The sequence below is a fragment of the Acartia tonsa genome, chromosome 1 (assembly GCF_053477335.1).
Source record: "Acartia tonsa isolate MP-2025a chromosome 1, ASM5347733v1, whole genome shotgun sequence".
In the NCBI taxonomy this organism is placed as follows: Eukaryota; Metazoa; Arthropoda; class Copepoda; order Calanoida; family Acartiidae; genus Acartia; species Acartia tonsa.
In genome coordinates, this window is record NC_137260.1 from 35788880 (window position 1) to 35809511 (window position 20632).

At 32.2% G+C, this 20632-nt stretch overlaps 3 protein-coding genes and 1 long non-coding RNA gene across 5 annotated transcripts; 2 read left to right on the forward strand and 2 right to left on the reverse strand.

Annotated features, from left to right (window-relative positions):
* The first annotated feature begins 3 nt into the window (after window positions 1–3).
* On the forward strand, window positions 4–3755 carry LOC145318018 (small integral membrane protein 20). Its single transcript, XM_080159329.1, has 6 exons — window positions 4–48; window positions 2029–2123; window positions 2340–2419; window positions 2695–2749; window positions 3177–3227; window positions 3447–3755. Exons 3-6 carry the CDS (start codon window positions 2340–2342, stop codon window positions 3495–3497), a joined length of 237 nt encoding a protein of 78 aa, XP_080015455.1. The 5' UTR covers window positions 4–48; window positions 2029–2123; the 3' UTR covers window positions 3498–3755.
* On the forward strand, window positions 3651–16088 carry LOC145317970 (FAST kinase domain-containing protein 2, mitochondrial-like). Of its 2 annotated transcripts, none has more exons than XM_080159272.1 (20): window positions 3651–3943; window positions 4373–4451; window positions 5003–5130; window positions 5477–5620; window positions 5907–5982; window positions 6284–6387; window positions 6854–6992; window positions 7673–7825; window positions 8418–8528; window positions 9652–9704; window positions 10006–10098; window positions 11362–11464; window positions 11954–12107; window positions 12676–12766; window positions 13354–13411; window positions 13871–13965; window positions 14324–14418; window positions 14616–14655; window positions 14861–14921; window positions 15590–16088. In XM_080159272.1, exons 1-20 carry the CDS (start codon window positions 3651–3653, stop codon window positions 15638–15640), a joined length of 2121 nt encoding a protein of 706 aa, XP_080015398.1. In that variant the 3' UTR covers window positions 15641–16088. The 2 variants fall into 2 exon arrangements, with proteins under 2 accessions (XP_080015398.1, XP_080015390.1); XM_080159264.1 differs by having other exon boundaries at window positions 13354–13408; window positions 13868–13965.
* Window positions 16089–16330: 242 nt separating this feature from the next.
* LOC145318026 (uncharacterized) lies at window positions 16331–17122 on the reverse strand. Its single transcript, XR_013879190.1, has 3 exons — window positions 16888–17122; window positions 16587–16752; window positions 16331–16379 (listed from the first exon to the last, which is right to left on the reverse strand). It is a non-coding gene; the product is annotated as an uncharacterized LOC145318026 (long non-coding RNA).
* Window positions 17123–19465: 2343 nt separating this feature from the next.
* On the reverse strand, window positions 19466–20046 carry LOC145332953 (histone H3). The gene has a single exon (XM_080178079.1). It carries the CDS (start codon window positions 19935–19937, stop codon window positions 19527–19529), a length of 411 nt encoding a protein of 136 aa, XP_080034205.1. The 5' UTR covers window positions 19938–20046; the 3' UTR covers window positions 19466–19526.
* Window positions 20047–20632: the final 586 nt, after the last annotated feature.

Sequence of the window (20632 nt, forward strand, 5' to 3'; positions counted from 1 at the left end):
TTAATTCGTCGTCCCAGAGGATTAACTAACTCTCAGATAGCTGTCGGGGTAAGTAAATACCTCAATTCAACCCATATGCAAAAGAATATGGATGTCTAGTCTACTGTTTGGCTGTATGGCTCTATATCCGCTAAGATCTCGTAAATAGAATTGACTGATGATTCCACTATTTTCGAGGAAATTGATTATTAGTGAAGGGCAGGATTTAGCCTATTCGGGGTTGGTCATCATCCTCGGGGTTAGGGGGGGGGGGTAGTTTCATCAACCCCACTTTTAGAGCGAATCCCCTAGCTAGTAAAGCTAAAAACTAATAATAAAGCTTCGTGTATTTTTTTGTATTCTGCGCTTTAAATAGGAGAAAGGAGGCACAGTTCTTAAATGCTATTATCAATATAAACAAGGATGACAACATCTATAAGTAGCGAAGCACAAAAAATCGTAGATGGGAATACGTACAAGTATATTTAAAAGGTTTTTACTAAAATCAAGAATAGATTTATTGGATAAAATAAACATGAAACCTTGTTTTATTTTGTATGATGACGATGGTCAAAGTAAATTATATTAAAGATGCTCATAACAACGGGAAAAATTATTTTGATACTGATATCCCATAAAAGTTTGAAAATTGGATCAAAATAAACAAAGATATGGGGAAATATGTAAAACATATAAAAATAGCCAAAAACCTGATAAAAGGCAGTCTGGCCGCCATGGTTGTTTTCTTAAAACGAAAAAAAATTTAATTTTTAAATCCTTAACTTAAAAAATTTGGAAAATCGGACCATATACACTGAAGATATGAAGAAAAGTGTTAAATATATAAAAATAGCCTAAAACCTGCCAAAAAAGCAGTCTGGCCGTCATGGTTTTTTCTTTAAAAGACGGGAAATTTAATTTTGATATCTATAACTAAAATAAATTTTAAAATCGGACTATAAACACTGAAGATATGGAGAAAAATGTTAAAAATATAAAAAAACAGCCTAAAACCTGCTTAAAAGGCAGTCTGGCCGTCATAGTTGTTTTCTTTAAAAGACGGGAAATTTAATTTTGATATCTATAACTGAAAAAAATTTGAAAATCGGACCATAAACACTGAAGATATGGAGAAACATGTGAAAAATATAAAAAATAGCCTTAAACCTGCCAAAAAAAAGGCAGTCTGGCCTTCATGGTTGTATCTTTAAACGACGGGAAATTTAATTTTGATATCTGTAACTGAAAAAATTTTGAAAATCGGACCATAAACACTGAAGATATGGAGAAAAATGTGAAAAATATAAAAATAGCCTAAAACCTGCTAAAAATCGGTCCGACCGCCAATGATGTTTTATAGTCAATTGTGCTCCTTAATAATGGGAATGTTGTCAAAAAATTTCAGCATTCTATCTTTTATAGGAGCTGAGTAAATCCCATTTCCCCCATAGCGTTACGGACAAAGTGAATTATAGAGTAGCTTCGCTACTAAAAATGTTAAAAATATAAAAATAGCCTAAAACCCGCTAAAAAGGCAGTCTGGCCGTCATGTTTGTTTTCTTTCAAAGACGGGAAATTTAATTTTGATATCTATAATTGAAAAAATTTTGAAAATCAGGCCATAAACACTGAATGTATGGAGAAAATTGTGAAAAATATAAAAATAGCCTAAAACCTGCTAAAAAGGCAGTCTGGCCTTCATGGATGTTTCTTTAAACGATGGGAAATTTAATTTTGATATCTATAACTGAAAAAATTTTAAAAATCGGACAATAAACACTGAAAATATGGAGAAAAATGTGAAAAATATAAAAATAGCCTAAAACCTGCTAAAAAGCGGTCCGATCGCCAATGATGTTTTATTGTCAATTGTGCTCCTTAATGATGGGAATGTTGTAAAAAAATTTCAGCATTCTATCTTTTATAGGAGCTGAGAAAATCCCATTTCCCCCATAGCGTTACGGACGGACTGACTGACGGACGGACGGACTGACTGACGGACGGACATAGTGTATTATAGAGTAGCTTCGCTACTAAAAATTATTTTAGATTTGTCTTGGTGTTTTTGGCGGATTTTATATTTGGTCTCCTATTTTTGCTAAATATAAACTTGAAAAGACAAAGGAGAAGAAAGAAGAATAAAGGTACCTAATGAAATGTTTGATAATAGAGAATTGTATAAGTCTTATTTTTAATATTTTTTTTTGAACTTTTATTCGTTGATGATATCTTGTATAGGGGAATGGGGGTATACCATGCATCTATTGCATGATTTTTTAGGGCGGTAGGACAGAAGCTCTTTTGTTTTTTAAAAGTAGCGTGTACGCCACCCAACATCTACTTATCCTGTTTGTTTTCAGATGTATAAAGGTTTGAAAGGTTGGAGATACGGCATGGTCATCGGAGGATTGGTCGGAGCTATCGGAGCCACCATATATCCAGGGATTTAGGGATATGTTCAAGAATAATTTCACTTTTAAGTTTTACGGATTTTTTTAATAGGGATTTCCTGCGCAATTTTTTGACATTTACATGTTTGTGTGTGTGTAACCATAATTTTTTAGTGTTTGTACCTACGTAGTCATGGAGTAGGACGAGACACTTTTGTATAGCCAACTCAGACATTAGCAGAAAAATTGTTATTTGACTTCTTTTATATTTCATTGTAAATATTATTTGTATTTTTTCTCTTGATTGACACATCCCTGCTTCTCTAGTTATAATCCACCCATACCTTTACCCTGACAAGTGGAAAGCAGAGAGCAAGGCGGTAAGTGCTTTTATTAGTAACACAGCCAAAACTATAAAAACTTGGATATTTTTCTCTTAATAATACCTTTATTTATATTACTTTTGTCTGGAAGCTTCAGATAAAACACCATTTCTGTTAAAATCTCTCGATTTCTGAACTTTTTTGCAAGTCTTAATCTTGATGTAACATACCTTATAATAATAATAATGTATTTCGGGATTCTTAATAGGTACAATATTGCAGTGAAATTATAGCCCACCGGCTAACCGAAGGACTGATAGACAGTTAAAAACTGAATGTCAACCCTTCGCGTACAATGTATATTGACAAATTAGTATTAAGATAAAGATATGGTTACACTGTTTTTAATAGCTTAATTGTCGTTGTAATTTTAATTTAATGCAATTATTACTACCAGAATTCCTACTTTATTGTTTTCTTTTAGATTCGCGAGGCGTATGATATTGATCAAGAGAAAATTCAGCCCGGAAATATGAAGGAAAATATGTGCATTACTTTTATTTCAATTAGACATTCACTAGATACTACTAGTTATTAATGCTTATCGTAATATATCTCGCTCCCCAAATAGATGAAAACAATTAAAGGGCCTGTAAGGACTTTCTGTGGGCATAGGCAAACCGACAGAGAAACAACCCTTTATTACCTACAGGATTTTGATGTTGAAAAAAAAAATTAATGCATGTTATTGATAAAGGTTTGGACCGATCCGTTTGACCGTCCCGGCAAACCAGGAAATAAATAATACACAGAGCACACAGCACAACTCTTATAATCTATTATAACTAGTTATAGAGTAGTTGCGCTACTTACAAGACAATTTGAATATTTAGTGATTCTGTAGAAATATATTATTATTCATAAAAAATACAAATACATACAGTGATTAAGACAAACAATGAGTTTCATGTCAAAAATAGTTGTACCAGGCATATTGTGTCAACAGCAGAACAAAATATTGTTCAGATTATCACCGCTAGCCGTCGCTAACACCCTAAACAAACAACAAGAAAAATGCGAAGCACAAATTATTGGCGGGAAGCGAATGCTGAGCAACAGTGGGTATATAGGTTTCCGCAACCCCGGAGCCCGCATCAGTGAGTCCTCAGTGTTTATGCAAAATGGAACAAAAATTAGCGAGCTGCCGCTTATAGTCAAGAAAGTCAAAGATATATTTGAGCTTTATAAATGGTAAATAGATTTCATTTTGCATCAATTTTTAAAATTTTCCGCAGACTCTTAATATTAGACAAGACTCTTAGGTATAGAAAACTATTTTTAATAGTTATTCTTCGCATTGTATTATAAACAGTTTTCCGCGGATATAAAATGTACAATTATAAGATTAAAACCAGTTTTTTATCCCCAAGATGCCGAAAACTTAATTATGCTATTTAGAACTGTGACATAGATGTGTAATAAAATCGTATTATTTGCCCCACAGTGTTGTTTAGAATTTAATTTTAGAAACCTGAAAACATCAACTGAGCGTAGCGTAGGATGGACATGAAACTCACGACTACAAAAAAATTCCAGTCCCTTTAATTATCTGCATAGGTTAGACGTAAAATCTGCCTCATGGTTCCATTCTACCAAATATCTAGCTTTTTATATGTTTAGGATGGACATAAAACCTGCCTCAGATCTTCAACCTACAGAAAAGGAGAAAGATAATTTTATTCTCGTTTTCCCAGACAAGGTAAAAAATATTATTAAGGTATATTCTATGTCTTTGGTCCAATTTCTTATTAAGATTAACATTCGTCTAATCATTAAAGGGGGGGGGGGCGAAAGTGACACTTTTTGAAACCAAAACTAAAAGTCAAAGGAACTCAACTAAAAAAAGAGTTACAGGTCTGACATTTTGCATAGCAGTTGCTTTATATGGGTACAATATGGAACTGTGAAAAAACGGCGGCGCAACCGCCGAAAACCGCCGAGAAAAGACAAAAAAAATTCGGCGGGAAACTGCGGTTTTCGGCGGTTGCGCCGCCATTTCTTCACAGTTCCATATTGTACCCCTATAAAGCAACTGCCATGCAAAATCTCAGACCTGTAACTCTTTTTTTAGTTGAGTTCCTTTGTTGACTTTTAGTTTTGGTTACAAAAAGTGTCACTTTTGCCCCCCCCCCCCCCCTTTGTATATACGCCTTTTTTTATTTTTGTGCTTTGCTTCTGATGACTGATGTTATCTTTGTTGAGTTCACATACATTTTCTAACCAATTGTAAATACAATACTGTTGATGTAGGTATCTGAAGAAGAAAGGGAAATAATAAGCGGGTTCAACCGTTGTTTTAATTCCTCTAGCATATTCAGACTGTTAGAAACCATCCCCAGGACCGAGGTTACGCCCCTGGTTGCCTCACACGCCCTCAGGTAAACCAATTATTACATGCAAGACTAAGTTAATTATAGGTAGGAGAGTCTTGACCGAACGAGAGATCAAAGCAGTACAATAAATTATTTATTGCATGATGTATCTGTCTATAGGATTTTTACAATTTATACCTATATTTTTTAAAATTAGGTCTATCATTTATTCAATCGCTTTACAATTACAACCCTTAGAATTTTATAACATTTAAGGAATACATTTTCTTGCCCTTTTTGGGTGTTTTTATTAGGTACAAAATATTTTTAAAAAGATTTTCAAAGTATAACATTAAATATAAGAGTTAGTTTTTACTCAAATAGGTACCTATATTTTGCAAATATTTTTAAGGAAAATAATCGAATTAGAGAACACATATGAGTTGAGGAATCCTGGATCCACACGGGAAACCATTCGTGGCACCAGGAGAGGCCAGGATACCTTCCTCAGGATGGCATTCATGACCATGCTTTTGGATATTGTCTGTGGCTCAAAGTAAGCTTTCCTTAAATTCATTAAGAATGTGAATTTTGTTTTTGTCATTTATATGTTTCTGAATACCTCTAACACAGTGTATTCAAAAACATTTTCTAACTTCGTGCCTGTCACAATATTTGCTCTTTTATTTGATTTGAATTTTTAAAATCATTTTCTCTATGCGATAAGTAAGAGATCGAAAATCTATGTTTTACAGATTTAAAGATTTTTTTTTTATAAAGTAATGTTATTCAAATGGTGAACGTAGGTTTTTATGTAAATTAATATTTTGTTTTGAATTTAGACAACCCAAAGTAATTCTGGATGGTTTATCAACTGTTATGAGAGATCAATTTCCATCAGATTTAGCTACATACAAGGTTATTAACATTTATTTATCGTATCGTATTATAAACTGATTTCCGTTTTATATAAGATTAAAACCAGTTTTTTTAGCCACGAGATGCAGAAGGCACGGATAAAAAACGTTTATTTTTCTTATGGATGTACATATTTATATTTATAGAAAACTGGATATATTATGAATTATGATTCTTATATACATAATTTTTCAGTATGGCTGAGACCAAATTGTTAAAACAAATGTAGCTTTAGTCAATCTCTTAGATAACGCTTATTATCTTTGCAATTCCCTAAACTGAGAAGATTTCTTGATTATAGGAAAGATTACTTGAAGAAGTATTTCTCTGTGTCTCTGAAGGCAGATTTTCTGTAACTGAAGTTTGTAAAGCTATTAATATCCTCTCTCTGTTCTATGAAGACAGGTAAACCTTAATTTTAAGGGAGGTGTTCTTCTATAATGCTAATGTTATTACTTAGATTTTCATGTTATCAAATTATCAGTTAAACTTGCAGCGGTCTAAAATAACGATTCCCTCCTTCCACCTCCCTTACCCTATTATCTCCCCTGCTACTGGATAAACGAACTGATCAATAAACGAGTTCCATGTTAGCAAGATGAATTGACGACAATTTTTCCCATGTAATAATATCCTCGTTTATTTTACTACTTCTGAAAAAAAACTATCTTCTTGCTTTCTAGGATAATTTCTATTCGTCTTTTTTACCATGTTTCCGATATCAATATTTTTACCCAACAAAAAAAACATTTTAATTAAAATTATTCAGTGGCAATAAGTTTGTTTTGTATCTCTTTAAAACTTTAGCTTGATAGACCGCCATCCATGAAAATTTAAATAATAAGAAGTCAAAAAAATGAAAATGTTTAAGGAAACGTTGCCTGGAAACAGCAGATAAACTTTGGTTTGGAATAGTGGACCAGCAAAAGCAAATATTGGATGCAGACACAGTCACAGCTGTTTTCTCAACACTACCAAATCTTAATAAGTCTAGAAATATTATTAAAAAGGTATTTTTAGTAGCGAAGCTACTCTTTAATTCACTTTGTATTTTTTTTCTCAAGAAAGATGGCTGAGATTTTTTTGTGGAGAATCCCTACAATAATAAGCCTCCAGTATACATATAATTTATTAGTCCGTTAGTGTGTCAGTCATGCTACAAAAATATAAATATTAAAACATAATACCTAAAAAATAAAAGGTTTTGTGATTTACTTCCAATTAAAATATTCTTGATTTAAGACACCTTTCAAATCTTTTAGGCTGTATTTAACTTATATTTTTTTAATTCGTTATTTATTGATGTTGTTATCCTTGTTTTACACTTATTAGAGCTAATCTTTTATAGCATAATAGTACCTACTAATTAAGTTAGTTATATAAAACTTATTATGAGTCAGGCAAAAAGTAGATAGGATGGAAATATTTATTCATTATGGCTTCGAACCTGATTATTAAATGATGAATTATAACCGGTTCTAAGCCATACTAAAATATCATACTAATACCACTTTTGTTTGCCCGGGCATTCGGCCCCTCGGGGCTAAAAAAGGAATTAGTCATATAATTTTTCAATTTTACTATCTGCGGAAAGCTGTCTGTCTAGAATGAATAACTAAACTGTGACATTTCTTCATTATAATTTATTTCTGAAGAGTACCTATCCTTACTAGCGAAATATTATTTCTAGATGATAGAAAAGAAGGCACTGGATGTGTGGGAGAGTCTGGAGACTGCTCACATCATAGAGATGATGAGAGTTATCAGTGAAATCAAATATGATTCTATCAACTCTGCTATTCCACAAATGATGTCTCAATGGCTGGCCCTTAATTTAAATAAGGTAAATATCAAGACACCTAACAAACTGTTGATCATTGACAAAACTAGCTTTAATTTTATTAAGTTAGGTTCTTTTTTGTAATGAAGGTCGTCAGCGAGAATAGGTTTTCCCGTATCGATCGAAACCGGTTAATATCCGGTGGATTAGAACAAGTTCTCACCCATACTAAAAAATTATGTCTAGCATCGTATCATCCAGTTTTTTTACGAATATAAAATTTACAATCATAAGATTAAAAATAAATTTTTTTAGCTCGTGCCTTCGGCATATCGTGTACATTTAATTTCCGCGGAAATAAGTTCATAATACGATGCGAGAAATAACTATAATTTTGTCATTCTTAAATGTCACCAACCCACCATTTTAAAGGCAGGATTCCTGCACGTTACAAAAAAGGTTTGTTTTTAAATTTAAACTTCAGTGTAGCTTCGCTACTAAAAAGGGCATATTTAATCAAATTAACACTAGCACATCAAATCTGTTCTGCTAGTTATGTAGCCAAAAAAAGACCAAAAAAACTAGGCAAAAAGAACATTCATAAATAGCAAAGCATTTATATAAAATACATTACATCTGTATTATTATGTATTAGATCCAAGAGACTGAAATGTTGGCCATAATCTACAGTTTCCTGCAGCTTGACTACATGGATGACAAGCTTATCAACACCATGGAGAAGATTATTAGAGTCAAGGGCTGCCAGGTATCATAAGATGATAGAAAGATAAACACTCTATAGCAGTGTTGCGGATCCGGATCCGCATTTTTTTGAGCCTAAGGATCCGGATCCGGATTCTGGGGTATAAATTTATGGAAAAATCTACCTAAATTTATATAAAATACCTAGTATCTGGTAACCTTATAAATAAGTATTTTTTGAAAAATTTGGTGATTTTATTTTTATTGTCAAGGATCCGGATCCGCATACAATCAATGCGGATCCGCAACACTGCTCTATAGAACTATGAATAATTATAGAGAGATAAAAGGTCGAATTGTATGAGACTCAAGAAATGTATTGGGAAAGACAAATAAAATGCTCTAAACAAAAAAAAAAACAAATCTCTTAACACAATAGGAAAGTCAGGTTTTTGTATGCGTAGTATTTTACCTGAAAATACTACAGGCTTTTTCTGAAATGATAAAAAGTGTAGGTAGTAATGATAATTTAGAAAAAGAAAGATGCAAACATAAATATTAAGGGGGGGGGGGAAGTTCTGACACATTTGCGTAAACGGTGAGTATAGGCTTTATCTTTGGACTGAGAGGATAGGTTATTAGGGATAAAATCATTCTTATGTGATGAATTTCCCCCAGATTTAAGATTTTTTGGATAGGCCTCCAGGTTCCGGAGCTCCAGGCCTCCAGGTGGTCTCTGTAAAGGTAAAAATTAAAAATAAGATTTTTTTTTGAAGAGTTAGAGGTTAACTTATAAAACAAAATATGCTTCTTTTTGATTATTATTCACATATTTGAAGAAAAAACATACATATTTTGTCTCATAAGCTGACATCTAACTCTTTAAAAAAAAAATTTTTTCATTTTTACCTGTAGAGAGAGCACCTGGAGGCCTGGAGCTCCGGAACCTGGAGGCCTATCTAAAAAATCTTAAATCTGGGGGAAATTCACCATATAAGAATGATTTTATCCCTAATAACCTATCCTCTCAGTCCAAAGATAAAGCCTATACTCACCGTTTACGCAAATGTGTCAGAACTTCCCCCCCCCCCCCTTATATGTACATCATAATAGGTAATTGATAGATAAGAGGATGGAGAAAATCGTTTTTTAAAATTTCTAGGGAAAAAATATTTATCGTGTTTCAGATTCAAGAGTTTGATCTGGTGTCAACCATTTGCAATGTCTGCATTCATTTCAGGTATTCATTTGTGTTTAAAGATCTCTTAAATTACTCTGAATTATGTCTGTCGTATATCTTAAGTATATTCCATTTCTTCCTTTCTTAATAAGTAGCTTTTTGGGATCTTAAGAAATTCCTCCTCGCAAAACTTCTCAATAACTAATATATACCCTTCATAGGCAGTCAGTACTGTGTTTAGGTCATATCATTTTGGCCATTAAAAAAAAAGTGTTGTTTATTTTTTTTCGGTTCTTCTAATACCCATCATCTTCCTTATTCATATTATAGCAATTGTTATAGCAATTAAATATTATTTTAGAATTCGTTCCCCTGTGATATTGGAAGGAGTGAGTGAATATTTTCTTCATAACAAGGCCAAGCTTTCAGTACCCCAAATTTATTCTATGGCAAGGTAGATATACAGCATGACCCTCAAAAAAGTATTTTTAAGCATCTGCAGCCCTTATTTCTCAATGAATTATAAAAAAAATGCATATGTCCTTGTTCTCCATAGTATTCCACATAAGTAGATATAAAAATATTTTTTTTACCTCCATTAACACCGGAGATTTTTAGAGCTAAAGTTTTGAAAAAGTGACTGAGGAAAAAGTAACTTTTAACATGAAACGACTTTTTTAGCAAAATTAAGGTAGAAATCCTTTTATTTTTGTTACTAGCAGAAACTTTATACAAAAATGAAATAAAAAATTTAGTTTTTGAGTAAAAAGCATTTTTTTACACATATTTTTTGAGTCTTTTTAGTTAAATGATATTTTGAAAAACTTACTTATTAGGCAAAATTTTTTAAGATTAAAAAACCAAATAAATCTTTATGAATATAGCAGGAAAATTGTTTTTGTTTCACAATCCTAACTTTAATAACAAAAAAGTTATGAAGAAAATAAAATTAAAACATAATGATTTTTTTGTCTAAAAAGCTTAATTAACCCCCTATTAAATTATTGAGATGTCAGAAAAGTAGGCGGAGCAACTGTCATAATTAATCCTTTTCTCAAATAAGGGTTAATAAATAACCTAAAATTTGCAAATAATTCATTCATTCAGTAGTATTTTTTGCCATTAAAAATTTATATTTTTTGGTGGAATAAAAAAGAAATAATTAGTTAACTTGTTTTTCTTTGTGTCTCATTATTCAGTTGCCAGAAAAACATAATATAACCATCTAAAAAATAAGAGAAACAAAAAAAAATTCTTTTTCTCAGTCACTTTTTCAAAACTTTAGCTCTAAAAATCTCCGGTGTTAATGGAGGTAAAAAAAATATTTTTATATCTACTTATGTGGAATACTATGGAGAACAAGGACATATGCATTTTTTTATAATTCATTGAGAAATAAGGGCTGCAGATGCTTAAAAATACTTTTTTGAGGGTCATGCTGTATTTATTAAGGATAGTAAGTGGTTGATAGTTAGATATATTGTTTAATCACTAGCTCATACATATATTATATATTTTCATAAAAACCTGTGTAATTAGGTGGTGTCTTTTTGATAATTGCATGAGGGCATGAATCTTTTGCTTAAAGATATTTAAATTAAGTAGGTAAAAAACAAAAGTATTTGTTATATTATAGATATTAATTGTATGGATAATAGCCTAGTAGGTAGATAAGAAGAAAGTTAGCTTTTAAAGTAATAAATATTATTGTTTTCAGTGTATTTGGAGAGCTGGACTTCCATCCGACCACTGGATTCAAATTCTGGAAAGAATTAGAATATGTTCTAGAAGAAAAATTTGTTCAGTTTAAACCAAATGAGGTGAGTGACATTTTAATTCGACAAATCCTTATATAATATAAGTTTTAGAAGTGTGATTTTAAAGCTTAGTTAATTTTCACTCTGCCTTTTCTTTGATTTGTTAAGTCTGTAAAATATAGTTTACAAAAAATTAAAATTCTTTTGAATAGATTTTTCTGCTTCTAGAAATTTAGGCACTTTTTTATTAAACACTAACAAGATCAAACATTTAACTAGAGGCGTACAGAAGAGGAGTGTCAACACCCCCTAAAACCTTAGATTTTGAGGGGCTGCCTTCTCATTTTTTAAAACCTTCCTGGTGAATCGCTGTACACGCCACTGCATTAAACGTGTACTTTGACATTTTGCACTTTAAAAAACCGCTAATTTATTGTTCCGATTTTATATGTGATTTATTGTAGTTTACATCTGTTGAATATCATAAAAAGAGCCATAGATGATACGTAGTTCATTATTATTCTTTCAGTTTTAAATATTTCATTACTTTAGATAATAGAGCTGCTTATCTCCTTCCTGTACATTGAAAAGTACCCGTTGAATTTTACCAACAAATTGTTCAACCCATATTTCCTGGATAGGATCCACTCACAGACAGAATTTGAAGTGTTTAGGTCCAGACAACAGCTTAAACTTTTTGATGCAGGTAGCTATAATGCATAGATAGATAGATATTTTCTACAATGTTTCTCCCAGCTGGCTAATTATAACGATAAAACATATCCTCCCTCCCTTATAACTTTACCCCATCCCCTTTTTTGACCAATATCAAGGACTATATTAGCAACCTTAATTGACAAAAATTTCCCAGTCACATTATCCAAGTACTAGCGTCTCCGCCACCTAAAAGCCTCTAGGAGCACTTAAGGTGGGAAAAGGAAATGTCGACCCCTCCTCAAATATTTAATTTCAGTTTTAAGATTAGAAAGTAATATTTTTTTTGGGGGGGGGAGGGGTGATTTTTATGGGAGGTTAGGGATACCCTCGCCCAAAATAGTTAAAAACCTTCCCTGGACCATAATTGTTAAGATAGGTTAAGACAAACAGACAGGCGAACACACTCATAGTTAGTAAGAGTAACAGTCAAATGTAAAAATATATATGAATTATGAATGGACGGAGAGACAGCAAGAACGACAAAAATTGCATATATCTCTCTTTTAATATTCTTTAACTAGACTTGATCACTAGTTTTGAATAATATTTTGTTGTAGGAATGCAGCTTGAATGTAAAGGATATGGTGGACCTTTTCTACCCAAAGATATTGGATATTTAAGGCTTGAGCCAAAAGATCAAAGAATTGTGTAAGTATATTTGATTTGCTTTCCCTTAAAGTTAATTGTTGAGCCCAGAAAACCCTCCTCCTTAATTGGAAAATAAATTGAAAGTCAGGGTTGGGTAGTTTTTCTTTTCTTTGTTAATTACTTCAAGTTGAGGTTAGGTTATACTGGGTTACTTGTAGCCCACAAGGCTAGAGCAACGATTGTGGGAAAAAAATAACAGACATCTTGTGGAAAAGCACCATATTTTATGATTTACCTTAGTAAATAGATGGATAGTCGTTTAGTTTATTACATTTTCCAAATAAGAAATATGACTCTTATTTACCAAGATTGGAATGAAGATCAAATATCTCTAAAACAGTGTACCTCACAAGTTTGTCTCTGTGTCTATTCTTTAAAATTATAAGCGATTTGTAGTTTCTTAGCTGTGGCTAACATCATAATTATTTGCCGTTTTGTGGATGATATCATCCTTGTTTTTATAAAAATATACAATTATTTTTATTATATAAAAAATGGCTATTTTTATCAATTGCCAATTTTCTTTAGAATTTGACATTTTTATATTTATTGACAAATGTAGTTCAATTTGTAATCTTTATTTTCAGGACTATGTGTGAATTTTTGTTTGATCCTCTCGGTGAAATTGTTGAAGATTACAGCAGGAAAAGAAATACTTTACATTATTTTGATAGTTGTAAAGACAATTATACTTCATGAAAGAATTTCAATATTGAAGTATTTTGTTGATATTGTGTCGTTAAAAATAACCAAAAAGACACCTGTTACAGTAATCCTTATCCCAGGGAAAGAAGGGACATTGGACTGTAATTTGCACTTGTACCTAAAGTTTTATACGCCTGTTTTCTTACTCCCTAGTTTAAAATTTTGTTAACTTTAATCAAATCTTGTTTGGTATAATGAAACTAGTAGGTAGTTTGCAATAATTTAGATCTAAAGAAGAAGTAATTTTTTTTGTCATCATTGCGGATGAACATTAATTTTTCGACCATTATCCTATCCCCTAAGATTCCTGCCCCATCTAAAGATTTAAATGGATATGACGACTCTAACATTCAAATATATAAAAAGTCAATGAATAAAGTATCTTAATAATAAATTAGAATCGGCATTGGAATTCGTCTGACCGCCCTTCCTTTACATAATAACTATATTGTGGACATGATGATCTATCCTACTAGAGCTTCTGCGCTTCTTAGGTATGGCTGTGTCCATCTATTTGTTTATCCATCTGTCCTCTCTTACTTTATTTAGTCACTAGTGGCTGCGTCACTCATTTGGTTTGGCAATTGAAATCTTGCGCTTTAGATAGAAAAAGATTTTTACTTTGTTACTAGGATTCAGTTACGTGGATGTTTTACCATATATTTAGTGCTTCCAAAGTATATCCATCTGTCCATACATCTTTTGGTTTCTTTATACTTTCATTTATTAATTCTAGCGACAGCGTCCCTAGTATATAGGGGCTCCGTATTTGAAGTGGATAGAATGAGCAAAAACATACTTAGTATTGTATATAATAGGATGTTTATTAGTTAATCAATATCATCTATTTAGTTTTGGGTTCCTTACAGAAAACAGCAGCAACATAGCAGTTCTAATAAACCTTCCAGAACATTATGACTGGAAACAAGAACATCTTATTGGAAATCAGGAAAAGAAATGAATTATTTAATTCTATAATATCAGGAATATAGGAATAGATTAATGTAAATGTCTTCTTACAAATTTAAATTGAAACATCCCCTAAAGGGGGGGGGGGAGATAAAAAAATTCCATTTTTCCCCTCCTGTTTGTATTATTAAAAAATATTTTTTTTTTACTTAAATGTTATTTAAATTTCTTTGATAGATTCTAAAAATCCGACATCTTCAAAGGATGGGATTCAGGTGAATATTTACAATTTTATACAAGTAGCTTATCTCATAAACAGTTGAAACTTAAAATAAAGGTTGTAAAATAAAGGGGCTTTTGTTACTTATATCTCATAGTCAGGGGAAAAAACCACAAGAGGTATAAAATCTGCTATTTCTATTCAAAAATATGGATTTGTGTTTTTTATTAATTAAATTTTTAAAATATATTTTGTTTCAGAATCATAACACTTAGATATTCAAAGTTAAAAGAATTAAAATCAAACTCTGAAAAACTTAAGGTAATTAATTTCTCATACAAAAGTAACAGGATGTGTCTGTCTGTGTACCAAAAGATCTCGCAAAACGCTGAACCGTGGTTTTCCTTTACAGCCTCTCATAGGTCCTTCACTGGAAAGGTTTATAACTATTTTTTTTTTTTTTTTTTGGGGGGGGGGGGTTCAAACATCCTCCCAAGAATATCGCCCCTTGAAATAAATGACTTAATTTTTTTCCTTTTTAAAACTAAAATTCAAAGATATTGGGTGAGTCAACTGCCCCACCATACCTTAAGTTCCTTTATATAGCTGTAGGGGCGTAAGCGCTAGTTCTTAAAGTACCAAAAAGAGAGTCGATAAGAAAGATATTAAGGGAGGAGTTAAACCACACAGCATTAAAATAGTTCTGAGCTGGATCTGTAATCATTTCAATGGTGCGCCAAATCGGGGTGAGCCAACTTTCCATTAATGAGAGCACAGCATTTTACGAAATGTCGCGCTGTGATTTGCCAAAATTCGGCGCACCCAGATTTGGCGCACCATTGAAATGATTTAAAGATCCAGCTCTGGATAACAATTAAAATTTTAGTTTGGTGGTACGAATAGAATAATCGAAATTGATTATAGTAAAGTTTGAAACTCCAAATTAAATACATTTTAAATCAAATATAAAAATATTTTTTATCTTTCAGGAATACTTACGACAGGAGTATAGAAACGTTGTTGACAAGAAGAAAAAATAATCACTCATTATTAGAATCAAACATCTATACAAAATAAATTGAAGCTTCGCGCTACGTTATCAATAAAAGATCATTTTTACTGAGTTATCTAATAACAATAATGTTATAGTTTCAATAGTTGGATCTAAACAGGAAGAAAGGATTTTAAAATTATCTTTATTCTCAAATTAGATCTAGCATATCCATTAAGACGTTCGGACAGGCAAATGAAATGATTAAGCATTGGAAAGGTGTAATGCACGAAAATGATATTTTGTTGCGAATCTGGATTCAGGGTTGTATGCCTTGGAAGTCAGCTGTTAAGGTAATAGCAGCCATTTAAAAACCTTTCTTCATAAGTCTAATAAGATCCTATTATTTATTTTTATTAATCAATAATAAGATATTTAAGAATAAAAGATTGCAACCATTGTTTATTTATCCAACATGAAATAAATTTTAAAATTCGCATAGTTTTGTATTTTGTAGCAGCTTCATATGCTTTACAGGTTGCATTTAACAAATTAACATACCAAAAAAGTAGCAATGCTTTTTAGCGTTAAATTTGATATTTATTTTTGGTGGTTAACAAGGATGACATAACTCATTGTAGCGGACGGCTCACCTTTGCTTTTCAGAGCCACTTAATTTTGGTCCGCTGGTGTTTCATTTCTGTGGTTTAACATTTTATCAGTTTCTTTCAATGTAGTCTGGAAATAGTAGAGCAGTTATTTTGACTCGAATGTTCGGTAAAATTAACCTAGAATAAAAAAAAAAACAATATTAATTCTAGGTAGTTACAATAAAAAACGGGTTGGCTAATAAAAGTGCACTTATAAATAAAGAAATGAAAGAATAAAAATAAAAAGAAATTTAATTTACAATTTACATTCCATACTAAAGTCTTTGTTCACTTAAATTTCATTCTACTTAATGTATTAAAGAATATGAGCTATAAAGTACTTACATTGGCTCTCTGTTAGGTTTGAAGTTTGGTTCCAGTAGAATAGTACATATCCAATTAATCCCCTAGTTGCGTTGTTAGGGTTGGTGTTCTTTCCTTGATGGTATTTAGCTTGAGTTATTGTGACTTGTTCTCATTAGCTTTGGTTGTAGCTGTTCTTGTTAACTTCCTGCAAAGATAACAATTGTTAGACAAGGCCAGATTATATTTCCTTATTGACGTCAGATTATTTAAACATTATTTTGAACATTTACTTGAATCCTTGCTACAATAAAGAAATTAAAAAGAGTATAATATTCTATACCTTTTATTTCAGTGTGATAAGCAAATCCCTTTACAGGTAGGGCACACTAGTTTCTCCAATTATCCAAGGCTGGTTTTCCGCCAATCAAATTAGTTCTGCTTAGGGGTCTTTTGTTTAGGGGTCTTTTGTTTAGGGGTCTTTCTAGCATTAGGGGTCTTTCACACAACACAGATCTGTTCTCTGTTTGGGTATCCACCTAAAATGGAACAGTATTATTGGAGGCCATTATAATGGAGGTTTAAATTAGGTACTTTAGCTCTTTATTCTTTATATAATTTACTTTGGTTTGACTTTACCAAAACATTTAATACATTAAGTTTACTTCAGTAGAAAGTTCATTAAGTCACTTGATGTTAGTTTGACTTTAACAAAACATTTGAAACGTTGTTTAATTTAAATTCAATCTTCATATGATTTAGTGTTAGTTTGACTTCAACAAAACATTTGATACTATTTGAATATTTCACCTTATTGTTCGTTTATCTTGCATTGGTGTATCCTTTCAACGACTTCGCTGTTACAAATTAAATATAAAAATTTTCTCACCTAGATAGCCACCCGTTATATTAAATATTTATTTATTCACTTACTTTTACTTTCTGAAATAAGAAAAAGGCTTTAAAACTTTAAGTTGCTTTTGATTTTGTGTGCACATATATTCTTTACAATGATTTCCTATGAACAAATACAGATTTAAATTCTTTTTGGACGTAATTGTCTTTATTTTCTTTGCTTTAATTACTTTGGACACAATTTTCATAGAATAAGTATTTAAGAGTGGGAATGATATTTAGTAATTTAGAAATTAATATTTAGTACTATAATTGGGTGGCGTGATGTGAAGATAAGCTGTCGACAAAGCAGTTTGTAGGCTCAGGTCTACTCTTTTCTCAGAATCATGTTGTAACTCTTTTCTCCTCTTAACTTTTTCTCCATGATTTCAACAGTTAACTTGTTCATCGTTTACAATGTCTTCGCCCCTTTCTCCAGTAAATCTTCGCCCCTTTTCTTCATCAAATTACTTGTTTCTACACCACAACATTACTACTCTTTACTCGGCACTCTATGGCTTGTGTCAACATCTCAACTGTGGCTCATAACTCCTAAATAGTTAGGATTAGCATACGTCCGTTACACTCATAAAATAAGCACCATTACCTCTCAAGGTGATCATTTTTTAGTGATCATCTAGATAATAATAGTGATCCAGAGCATCATCCGCGTGTAATATGATGTGATACTCTAAAACCCCAGCTTGGATATTAGGTTAAGTAACATCCACCAGACAATAAACCCTTTGATTGCACGACCTTTGTCTGAGAAGTCCTAACTGACAACAGCAGTTGGAACACTTTTTGAAACAGTTGGAACTCTTTGGTTATGACGCGGTGTAGGTCCGATATTCTAACATAGCACCTTTCTGGCGACGAGCGGATGCGCTACGTGTTAAGCCACGACCGCGGGCTTTCATGAAATAAGTAACGCATTTAACTCAAAACTTTCGGTAAAAAAATTTTGAATAGATTTAATATAGAATTAAATAATTACAGTACGCTTAGATTTGACATGTTCGCAATTCCGACTCGAATACAGTGATGGGTTGCTTATAATATTTTACCCAATCAATAATCATAGAAATCTACATTCCCCATCCCCCAAATTATTATTTTAGATTTATTTCGTTTGTTGGATAAATGAAGGTACTAAGAAAGAGAGGTAATGTCTAATTGAGCCAATAGGAGAATCGCATCGGAGCATACATGAAATCTCATTAGTTGAATTAAACTGAAGTTTTCTAGTTTTCAACATTAGAGTTAATAAGAGCTGTTCTTTCAACTTTTACTCGAATCAAGTCCATCACATGAAGTACTGCCTTCATATTGTTGTTTCACATCTATGTTTTATCTGTGCATTAATAATAAATATGCTTCATCTATTGCAATCGTTGTAAAATAATAAAAATCCCTTTATGAATTTAAGTTAATAAAATCATATTTTTTTCTTGAGTTTCTATTAAAACAAAAATAATATCTGGGACTTCAAATGTACATGATTTATAATCTTTAATTCGTATCTATTATAAACATTTAATAGACATAAATTCATTTGTTTCATGTTTACCTCGAAATAAATTATATAAAAAATAAAATAACAACAATAGCAATACAACAGTACGTTCGTTACGTTTGCAACAGGACCTACCGTTGTACTGTACACATATGGGTAAGAGGAAAGGGCATATTTTTTTCATTTTGTTCATATAAAGAGTCAGCTGTAAATAGTCGCATTTCTTAAGATAAAGCTTTTCTCACGTAAATTATATCGTGTTAAAATTTATTTTCTAGTATAGTGTAAAGCATATTACAAATCCTTTAATAAGTTAGCTATTAATTGTTGAATTCCTTAATATAAAGTTAGCTTTCTAGAAATTATATACTCAAAAAATTTTAAGGGTTTTTGTCAGCTGGAGGAGTTCCTTTGTCAGATTTACGAAAAAGGGGTTCACACTATACTTCTTCTCTTATAATTCTAATGTTGGTTATACCTGAAACTTTTAGAATGATTTTAGAACCTCAAAGTTGTTAAATATGGTTGGCTCTATAAAGAGCCGTTTTAATTGATGGTAACAGTTATTAAGACTACGCACGTTCACCACGGATTCTCCTGGCGAGCTGGATGTCCTTGGGCATGATGGTAACTCTCTTGGCGTGAATGGCGCAAAGGTTGGTGTCCTCAAAGAGACCAACCAGGTAGGCCTCGCTAGCCTCCTGCAGAGCCATAACAGCGCTGGACTGGAATCTCAGATCAGTTTTGAAGTCCTGGGCAATTTCTCTGACCAGACGCTGGAAGGGAAGCTTGCGGATAAGAAGCTCAGTGGATTTCTGGTAACGTCTGATCTCACGAAGAGCAACAGTACCTGGCCTATATCTGTGAGGCTTCTTGACACCTCCAGTGGCAGGTGCAGATTTCCTGGCAGCCTTAGTAGCCAGCTGTTTGCGGGGAGCTTTTCCTCCGGTAGATTTACGGGCAGTTTGCTTGGTACGAGCCATTGTTGGTGTATAGTAGAACTATAAAATAATAAAGAATAGTTCAATTTTTTATACAAAAGGTTTTTGTTTCTACCCCTTCTCCTTCCCTCTCACTAGGAAATATGCCCTCCTCCTCTTAAACACCCCCTCTCATATTTTTTAATCACCTCCAGAACAAGCTCCCCCATATTAAAACCATTAAGTTTCGGTTTGAAAAAAGGATGATGAAAAGTTACACCTTGGTATGGAGTTTATGATTAAGATTATGTTGTAGGGGGAGGAGTTTTACCTGGATTTAAATAAACTAGATTTTTCTCCAAAACAGCAAAAAATGATTTTAATAGAATTCTTAATTATTTTTAATTTTTTAATTCTACTATGCTATGGCTATAAACTTTTTTTATCACCAATGCATGAATCAGAAAAAAGTTAATACATAAATAATGACCGGAAGAAATCAAAATAAGCGAATGTTTACAAATAATAATTCCACGTATTCATTGGAATACAAACAAGGATGACACCATCCATAAGTGCCGAAGCTAAAAGAATTATGGATGGACACCTGGAAAAAAGTGTCATAAAAATAAACATTAAAATAAATCACGAAACCTTTTAAAATTTAAAATCTATGAATCGATCTAGCGGTAGTCACGGGATTCCTCCCCACGGAATTCCTCCCACTGGATTCCTCCCAACGGGATCCCTCCCACGAT

Coding starts and splice junctions, on each gene's coding strand:
- LOC145318018 (XM_080159329.1), top strand. CDS start 2,340: ATGTATAAAGGTTTGAAAGGTTGGAGATACGGCATGGTCATCGGAGGA. Junction 2,750..3,176: donor GGAAAGCAGAGAGCAAGGCG/GTAAGTGCTTTT, acceptor GTTTTCTTTTAG/ATTCGCGAGGCGTATGATAT. Junction 3,228..3,446: donor AAATTCAGCCCGGAAATATG/AAGGAAAATATG, acceptor ATGTTATTGATA/AAGGTTTGGACCGATCCGTT.
- LOC145317970 (XM_080159272.1), top strand. CDS start 3,651: ATGAGTTTCATGTCAAAAATAGTTGTACCAGGCATATTGTGTCAACAG. Junction 5,621..5,906: donor GATATTGTCTGTGGCTCAAA/GTAAGCTTTCCT, acceptor TTTTGAATTTAG/ACAACCCAAAGTAATTCTGG. Junction 7,826..8,417: donor TGGCCCTTAATTTAAATAAG/GTAAATATCAAG, acceptor ATTATGTATTAG/ATCCAAGAGACTGAAATGTT.
- LOC145332953 (XM_080178079.1), bottom strand. CDS start 19,937: ATGGCTCGTACCAAGCAAACTGCCCGTAAATCTACCGGAGGAAAAGCT.